Raw genomic sequence first — 9331 nt, 5'->3', positions numbered from 1 at the left:
ACTTAAGCCTTAGAACTATTGCACTCTTCTTTGCAATAGGAGTGCAACCAGGGGCAACCTCTAGACTAAAGCCCATGGGAAAGGCAGGGTGCCTAAGAACAGGTGATGGGTAAGGAGATGTTGGTGGAGTAGAGAAGTGCTAGAAGAGGTTGGTTCAGTGGTGAATAAGCCCTGCTTCTATAGGGAAGAACAGAAAGTTACACAGCTCCACTTATCACATATCACATGTATTACAAAAAGAATGGAGATTGTTGCCTCATTTTCCATTGTGTTTATTGCCAACAGATTTAAAATATCAAGGTCCAAAAAAAAGTAATAAATACTTCACTTTAGGCTGTAATAAATAAAAAAAATTATTAACAAGGAATGCACTTTTCCAGCCACAAGTGTGGGTAGTTTTTGGAAAAAAAAAAAAAAAATGGGGGGAAAAAAAAGTATGGCCATAGTTCACAGTTAAGCAGGCAGAGCTGCTTCTTACAGCTGTTCCACAACAATGGAGCTCTCCCTTCCCTCCCTTTCCAGATGTGTATTCACAGCTTAACTCCATCAGAAATGCTCCCTTACAGAGCAAGAAGTCACACTCTGCTGAGTTCAAGTCAAAGATCTTTAACACACACACGAAGCAAGAAAAAACTACGGTCTGAAGAACTCCTTCTCACACCCTTTTAGTCCAACAGTAGCTTTAGGCTTCTGTCTAATAGCAGTGTGCCCAGCACACCATGACAGTCAAGGTTTCGTACCACCACACATCCATCATCAACATGCTAGTTGCTCCACCATCTCCACTGTAGATTTCACAGTGAACAAGAGGGTCCTTTTGGTTTAAACAGAGCCAGTCCCTTCAGTTACATCTCTGCAGCAGCATGTTCAGAGCATATTCCATTCTGTGTTTTAGTTCCAGCGAGCATCCAGAAACCAGAAGAGTTGTCAGACGAAACGTCGTGGATATCCTGTCCTCGTTGATGTAAGTAAGGAGGTACTCCTCACTCTGATTGCAAATGATGATTTTGGTATGATCATGATAGAAGTTGACCTGCAGAGAGAGAAGAGCTCCTGTTTGTATACAGTCTCCTCTCAGTTTCTCATGCTTATGTTTAGGAATTGTGAAGAAAAGCCCCAATCTCATTTTGTTCAGTGTTATTTCAGAAATGCTTTCTTGGGTATGTGCCAAGAGCTTACCTGAAATGTGCCATCATTGAAGAGCATCATTAATGCTTTATCAGATTTAAGCCACTGTAAGAGGTAAAGTCTGGGCCTACGGACATCTGTGAGGCTGGGCAGATCTCCTCCCTAGGAAAGGGAACAGATGCGGTGTTTAACATTCAGCTCACATTTAGTTCAAGTTGCAGTTCTACACCTCAAAATGCAGACTGTGCTGTACTTACATCCATGAGGTTCTCCTCCATGTAGTGAGAGAAATACTTTAGAACAGTCACTTGGCTAATGAACTGCTCAGGAGCATCTGTGGCTGAGAAGACAGAGCACTGGCCTAGCTCAGCATAGTAGTGGACTGTCCTACAAGGGAAGGAAAAAATAAGGGAGTTAGAGGGGAGATTCAAGCATTTCAAGTATAAACTGCCATAGGCAATTGTCAGTTCTGTAGTAATTCCAAAATACCTACTTTTTGTCTGGCAGAAGGCTCATGTGTGCCCCGTTGTTGAAGAGGACACCGACGGTGTGATCTGACAGCTGGTACCCGAAGCCATACTTGTTAGAATAGTCCACCCATTTTGTAACCCACTGGAAGGATGTTGTTAGCTGCTCCTTAGGAATGCTGTCTGCTTCTGGCATGTTCTCTAGGCATCCTCGCAACACCCTTGCAACTGTATCAGCAACACTCCCCATGGTGCTGTCTTCCAGGCCTGAAAGACAAGGATGGTTAGATGGGCCAGATCAGAGACAGGATCTCACTAAACCTTTTTCTTAAAAGGGCAATTTAGTTACCCAGCCTTGATGGCCTTCCATTTTTAGCTATTCCAAAATCCTGGTTATAGGACTTTAAAGTATCAACATGGGAAGAGAAAGTAGCTGCTTGTTTCAGGATTGTACATATGACACGAAGAATGTTAAAAGTGAGGAATTAGAATTAGAGATGTTATGGTAAATTTTACTGCACTTACATTCACTGCTACTGCTGCAGCTTCCCAGAGTTCCTCTGACTATCATCCTGATGGCATCTCCAGCCTGCTTTGTTTCTGATAACATTCCTGGCTTGGCTACTGTTGTGTTAGAAGGCGGGTTCTCCTAGAAGGGAGATCGGAGAAGTAAGTCTCAAATACAACACAAACCAAGGATGACACAAAGGCTTACACCAAGTTTTCTATGCCTCTCCTGGCTATCAACAAGTGATAAATTATAGGAAAAAAATAGTGTTTGCCAGGAACCAGAAAGAGCTGCTGCCAGACTAAGCTTACGAAGACACCTGGTCTTTCTACTGCTTAGATCCTCAATCTGCATCTAACATGCATTAAGTTCTATCTTTATCCTAGGGAAGGAATAGCAGTGTACAGGCCTGCACCTAAGTCTTAGATCTCAGCAACTTATTCATAAAGAAGTTTTATTTGATCATGAGCTGGAACCTTGTGTTGGGAATTTAGGGAGAGAGCACCCAGCAAATGAGTTTCCACACAGATGAGAATGGCTTTTAGAGAGATGCTATAATTACTCCAAAGACAAAATTGATGTCTCCCTACAAAGGCTGCCATACCTTGCTGAAGCTTGGTTAAGCTCTCTTAAAAGCAACTCTGCTAATCATTTAAGCTTGATTATGCTGTGTACAATCCAGCTGGGATATCCAAGACAAATATAATTTAATTATAGCTACCCCACCCCACTGTTATTGGATTTGAATTGAACTGCAGTTGCATTTACCTCATCTGTTCTGTGTTTGAGAGGCTGTGGGGTTATCGAAGTCTTCTTTAGATCATGCCTGAGCTTGTAAATTTCTTCATCCTCTTTAGCTAGTCTATCTGCAATAAAGATGAAAAAATACTTAATGCTGCATCTGGAAGCACTGAAAGATCCTGTATTACAGCAAACTTAACAGGCTGGCTACAATATATATGATCCAAAATCTAAAAACACAACATAATAGACTAATAGAAGGCCACTACAGCTTCAAGCTTGTGTGTATGCCATGAGAAGCATTTCTTTAGGTTGCAGGCTACCACCCACCATCTTAAAGAAAGCTTCAAGATATAAATACAACTGCTCTGTTGCTACCTCACTGCTTTACATTACTAGCATGAAAATTATGGCATAAGGGTAAGCATACATGTAGTTACAGTCCACTTACTGTGCGTGTCAAAGTATCTTGCTTTATCCTTTTTACCACCAAAGAGAGCAGCAGCTGCTTTTTTGAAGAAATTTTTAGCAGGACTTGACAAATGGAAATCAGGAACAGTGTGACAACAGCTAGCAGAGAGTCTGTCTGGTGTAAAGCCCTGTGAAAATGAGATTCAGAGACTAAATTTTAGACCACGGGATGCATTTTTAGAGCAGTTATTTTTTCCCCCCAGACAGAATACCAGACAGTACAAACCTGTAAGAAAAAGTCATGTCGAATGATATCATCTAAACTGGGCCTGTCTTCAGGATTTTTTGACAGCATGCTAGCTATCAAATGTTTTGCGGGCGCAAGGAGAGATGAAGGCAGACTATATCTTGCTTCCCTTATACATCTGTAGGTTTCTTTGAGATTTGTAGTCTCAAATGGAGGTCTTCCCAAAAGCATTGTATACCTACAACAGAAAAGGGAGGAAACCTATTTTAGTCACTTTATGCACCCACAACACTTATCTGTAATTACCAAAATGGTTTTATCCATCTCCTAACAAGGAGAATTCCTGTAGCTGGGCTAGCCATATTTAAAGAGCTGCAAACCAATGTAAGGCTACAGCCCCTTTGAACACTTACAAAGCCCAAGCCAGCAACAGCAATATTTCATTTCAAATGTAGCAAAGTACTTACATGACACAGCCTAAGGCCCAAATATCAGATTCGCAGCCATGCCCTTGCTTGTTGAGGACTTCTGGAGAGAGGTAATTTGGTGTGCCACATATTGTTCTGCAGATCAAAGAGGCACTGGTTAGCATCCTAGCCAGAAAGAGGAGAGATCCTATTTTTCTACAGGGCAGGTTTTACTCTCAGTTTAGTAGAAGAGCTCAGAGACATCAAAAGAGGAGTTCTAGGAATGTCAATAGTGCAATCACATTTCATGGTGTCTTCCTGATACTGCAAGAGCAGACTCATATCTGCACTATTAGTCAGTTGGGTACCCTGCCTCTGGCATTGGCTGCTGTCCAACCGCTCAGAGGAAAGCTAAAGTCACAAAGCACAGAGCTCTTTTCTAGGAGCAGAAATTCTGATCCTAGAAGCAACTTGCTTTCGCCCTGGGACAGGATCTCCCTCATTTTCTAGATCTATTTGGTCTCACTACTAGCCTGTATATGTTTTTGATGCTCCTACCTCCTCCGGTGCTCCAGTGGTTCCAGCCTAGCTGCCAAGCCAAAGTCACCTAGTTTCAGTTCCATGTTCTCATTAATGAAGAAGTTACCTAGTAGAAAGAAACACTAGTTAGTCCTTTTCTTGTAAGGCAAGGAAGCCTTTGCCACAGGTGCTGAGTCATACTTTGTTCAAAGCCAGCACCTAGCCAGGACTTTTTTTTTTAATTAAATAAACAGGAATATTTCATGCCATCCCTTAAACAGGCCAATTCTCCTCAGTAGAGAGAGACTGAGCCAATTCTATCAATCAAGGTATCACCCTACAAGGGTGAAGCAGTACAAAGCAGACAGGGCTGGAAGGGTATCTTCTGAAGAGGGAGCGTTGTACAACTTACCTAGCTTAAGGTCCCTGTGCAAGATTTCCTGTTCATGAAGATACTTGAGCCCTGACACAATCTGCCTGAGGTAGTATCGCACTTCTGGTTCCGTCAATACCTTCCTGGCTTTTAGGATGTGAGCCATCGACTGCAGGGGGAAGACAAAGGCACCACTTCAGTGAATGTTCACAGGCACCATTCACGTTAAGCAAAAGCAAATCGATGCAACAGAAAAGTGGTAACTAAAGAAGCGATAAAAATACCTTTTACACATTACATATTTAAATTAGCTCCAGAGGCCAGGTAAGTAAATACTGGATTTCTCCCAGTTGATGCTCACCCTTCTGCTGCAGTACTCCAGAAGAATGTAAATATTCTCTCTGTCTTCAAAGTAGTGATAGAACTGCACGACGTGTCTGTGATTGAGCATTCTGTGCAGCTCAATCTCCTTATCAATCTGAAGACAGACAAGGAAGAAAGTCATTAGCTTTGTGGACACAAGGCTGAGCAGGCAGCTCTGCCACAGCCACCGTGGGGAAAGGGCTGGTCAACCCAGTGCACAAAGAGAGCACGTTCAGGGTGGGGAGAAGGGAATAGTAATAAAAGAAAAATGGGGAAAAAAAGGGAAAAAAATGCATTTATGCACACACACCTTTTCCCTTTGATGAGGTTTTGCTACTCGGCTGTGAGGAATGATTTTTGCAGCATACACTTTGTTTGTTGTCAGATCTGTCATCTCATAACACTTGGCAAATCCACCCTGAAGAGACAGAGAAAAAACGAAGGCGGTTAGCGCAGGTAGGAAAGAAGCCCCGCACTTAGTCACGCGTTAGTCAAACAACTTCCTCCGCACAGGGCAGCCCGGGGCAGGACGAGCCCGCGCTCATGGCCGGGCCGGGGCGCCGCGCCGCTCCCCCGAGCCAGGGGGCTCGCAGGGGAAGGCGGCGGCAGGGGACGGGGCTGGGGCCGCTGCCGCGGAGCGGGTCGTGGCCGCCTCACGCCGGGGCGGCCGCGCTGGGGGAGCCGCGCTGCCGCCGCTACCGGTGCCGGTACCGCTGCCGTTACCTTGCCGAGCACCTTGCCGCGGCAGTAGCGCTTGCCCGTCGTGGGGTCCGTTATAATCCGCGACACCTCTGCGGCGGCGGCGGGGAGCGAGTGCGGCGGCTCCTCCGCCTTCCTCCTGCGGGCCTCGCCGCCCGCCGCGGGCCTGCCCAGCGCCGCCTCGCAGCCCTTGGCGCCGCCGCCGCCGCCCGGCGGGTACGCGATGCTCCGCAGCAGCTCCATGCCCGCCCGCTCCGGCTCGCCCAACGCCGAGCGGCGCCGCGGACGGCCCTCATATAGCGGGAGGGAGGGCAGGCGGGCGGGGAGAGGACGGGCCGCGCCGCGCTCCGCCCCAGCGGGCCGGGCCGCCCCGCGCCGCCGGCCCGGGCGGAGCCGCGTGAGGCCGCGGGCTGCCGGGCGGCGTGCTGCCGAGCCGCGCTCGGCCCTGGCCGGGCAGGAGCCCTGCGTGCTCGCTTTCCTCCCCGGTAACCAGCCCCGCGCACCTTAATCGGGGACTGGCATCTTCGGAGGCCCAGGGCAGCCCTAGGCCACAGGCTGTGCGGCATCACCGACCCCCAGCTCATCCCCCTCTCACAAGCCACGGGTCTCTCCCTTGTTCACCCGGGCAGCAGGTCCCGCAGTGACCCCGCGCCAGCCCCCCAAGCCCAGGGGTGCCGGGGAGCTGCGCACAGCGGGACCCGGGGCGCTGCACGGGGCAGCAGCCCGCCTTCCCCCAGCTCCAGGGGCCGCCTCGTTGCTGAGGGAGCCCTCCAGAGAGATGTGGAGATCACCCTGCTTAGGACATCTAGTAGTCACGGGCAAAGACGCTAATTTCAAAATTTTTGAACCTGAAACTCTTCTCCATTCCCCGCTCTTTCATTCTACACATCCAAATACGCGGACATTCATTATTCCCTCCGCTCTCCTGAAATGTTGTTTGCGTGCTGGTGAGCACTGGGGCAACATATGCAAACTTCTGTGGCTGGTTAAAATCTAGCTGATTTAACATAAAGGAATCTGAGAACATGTAACTGCATAAATGACTAATGTCCCTCCCTGAACATTTCCTAGCTCACATCTTAAGTTAACAGTAAAGTACACTCATTTTGAAGTGTGAACAGGAGCATATCTGTTTTGCTAACAACAGAAGTGCAAAGATGAACAATATATTTTTTTTAAAATGAGTATTGCATTATGAAGATAGCAGTGCTTTAATACTAGATATTTGATTGGATATGCTTTGCTTTTTACTCATCCTCATTCACTTATTGGACTTGCACTCCTGCATGAAGATCTCCAACTAACTTCCTACCTCTCTGCAAAGTTGCATCAGTGCATGTCAGTATTGCTAGTATAATGGGAATGTGTGTGTAAGAAATGGAAAAAAAGGAGAAAATCGGTACATAGACAACTTGGTCCTGTACCAACACCCACCCCTTGCAGGATTCTCTTCCTTCCAGGAATCAGCACACTAACATGAGTGTTTCCATCACACAAATTACCTTCCTACAAATTAGTTTCAAGTACTGAAAAATAAGACTCTCTTGCATGAAATGATTTCGTGATGCTTTGTTCTATATCATTAAGTGGCTTTTGTGTCCTGTGCTGAAACACACCTTAGAAAGCGAAAAGCCAGAAGAGATATACACGATTTCCCTCCACTGGAAAGAAGTGGAAGTGCACATGGCAAGCAGCAAATTTAACCAAAATGGGCTTTGTGTGCTGAAAGTTCAGGGGAGATCGTTCAGATTGACCTGAAGAGGACAAAAACACATGTTTAAAGCTAAATACACATGTGGTGTTTTGCTGAGCAAGGTTAAGACTGCTCATTTTTACCTACTTCTGTGTTTTTTAAGCTCCGTTCCTGCCAAATTGCAAAAGGCCATAAGCTGTCAGGCTGCCTTGTAGTACATGTGGTTACTCACAGGCAGCATTTAGCTAACACTTACCTTGAGGGGCCAAGTCTGCCATGCCAGGAGAGAGTTTACATAGACAAAGAGATTTCAAGAATAAGAATTTAAAGTTTCCATCTTTCAGAGCTTTCCTGACCGCACTGATGAGTTGTTTCTGCCCTTCCTTCTTCAAACTTCTTCCTGCATCTTTCCTGTTCCCTCGATTTTCCACTCCTCACAAATTCTTGTCCAAAGATGTGTGGTTCGTTTTGTGGCTACTGAATTTCAGCAATAGGCATGAATTTCAGTGCTGAAAAAAACCCAACATCTCTAAAATCCTGAGTGCTGGCAGTTACATACAGTTCTTACATGTCTTAAATCTAGTGGATAGTGGGTATTTTGCAACTAATATATTTCATTCCCTCCTGAAACAGTTCTTCTGGATAAGGCTGCAACCTTAAAGCAAGGACTTGAAACCCACCCTTTCACATCTTGCAAGATGAAAGCTATCTTAGAGGCTCTCTCATTTTCTTCCGAGCTATGTCCTCGTGCTGGAGTCTATCCGCAGCCTGCAAATGAAGCCCGTTTTAAGGACACACAGGACAGCAGCTTTCTAGCCAGATGGGGATGCAGCATCGCAGATACTCCACCGAAAACAGTGGCTCTGGAGACCACTTCTGCTCTCTGCCTGTCTGCAGGAGCGCACGGGGCTGTTCTTCAGCTGGGAAGGGGTTAAAGAAACTTAACTTTTATTACCAGAGGGGGAAAACAAAAAAAGATTTCCATCTGAGCTTTCAGAAAGTTTTTGTGTTCCATTTATTTCAGTTTGGGGCTTAAAATTGGCCTATTTATGCTTCATCTGAATCAATTTGCTATGCTGCGACAGTTACTTACATCAGTAGCCCCAATCCGTACGGAGGCCGCGTGGCAAGGCAAGCTGGTGCCTGTGTCAGCCCTGCCTCGGGCAGAGCTGCCTTCACCCAGCCGGGCACTTTTCTGTTGTCAAAAGGACTGACTTTTATCAGGCGTACACGCACACACACACAAGCACATTTAGCCTGTCATGGAGTGCCCTCAGCTGGTAAAATGAGGTTATGACTCAAAGAGGCCTTGTTCAAAGATACATTCCACTTCAAAATGGGAAAAATTGTAATGAACCTCCAAATGGCATCTTCCCTGGAATACATACCACCATACAGCTAATAACACCACTTTTCTAAAACAGCCTTTATATAGTGGGTAAAAGCTGCAATTTTAGTAACATGGTGCTTCAAGATCTTTTCTGACATGTTAGAGGATGCAGAAATTAGATATGAAGGAACTATTTCTGACCCTACTGTATTTTACTGAGTGGCCTATGCTTATTTCTCCTCTTGCCATCTGATTCTCTAACCTGTCCCTGTCATTTAATTCCTTTGGTTAACTTAGCATTTCCCATCAGCATCACACCAGCCTGCTCCCACCACCATAAATCTCCACCTTCATGTTCTATCCTTCACTGTTTTCCTGGTGCTTTGCTTTCAGTAGCTATCTCCCTTCATCAGAGTGTCCAGCAGCCCCCTCAGATAAAGTATAA

The 9331-nt window shown here is 46.1% G+C and overlaps 1 protein-coding gene across 1 annotated transcript; it reads right to left on the bottom strand.

Moving 5' to 3' along the window:
• Nucleotides 1-523: 523 nt before the first annotated feature.
• PLK2 (polo like kinase 2) lies at nucleotides 524-6125 on the bottom strand. The gene is made up of 14 exons (XM_026037219.1): nucleotides 5888-6125; nucleotides 5475-5582; nucleotides 5163-5279; nucleotides 4841-4970; nucleotides 4468-4555; nucleotides 3970-4065; nucleotides 3542-3740; nucleotides 3296-3443; nucleotides 2872-2969; nucleotides 2121-2244; nucleotides 1622-1862; nucleotides 1386-1515; nucleotides 1180-1290; nucleotides 524-1033 (listed from the first exon to the last, which is right to left on the bottom strand). The coding sequence occupies exons 1-14, from the start codon at nucleotides 6104-6106 to the stop codon at nucleotides 842-844; spliced, it is 2001 nt and encodes a 666-aa protein (XP_025893004.1). The 5' UTR covers nucleotides 6107-6125; the 3' UTR covers nucleotides 524-841.
• Nucleotides 6126-9331: the final 3206 nt, after the last annotated feature.

Source organism: Nothoprocta perdicaria, unplaced genomic scaffold, assembly GCF_003342845.1.
Source record: "Nothoprocta perdicaria isolate Ctin4 unplaced genomic scaffold, notPer1 scaffold_1, whole genome shotgun sequence".
Taxonomy (NCBI): domain Eukaryota; kingdom Metazoa; phylum Chordata; class Aves; order Tinamiformes; family Tinamidae; genus Nothoprocta; species Nothoprocta perdicaria.
This window is presented reverse-complemented; position numbering and strand designations above follow the sequence as displayed.

Excerpts from the sequence above, each read along its gene's own strand:
- PLK2 (XM_026037219.1), bottom strand. The coding sequence starts at position 6,106 with ATGGAGCTGCTGCGGAGCATCGCGTACCCGCCGGGCGGCGGCGGCGGC. Across the intron at positions 1,863-2,120 it reads CTGCAGCAGTAGCAGTGAAT|GCCTGGAAGACAGCACCATG; the intron begins GTAAGTGCAGTA and ends CTTGTCTTTCAG. Across the intron at positions 1,516-1,621 it reads AGCCTTCTGCCAGACAAAAA|GACAGTCCACTACTATGCTG; the intron begins GTAGGTATTTTG and ends CTTCCCTTGTAG.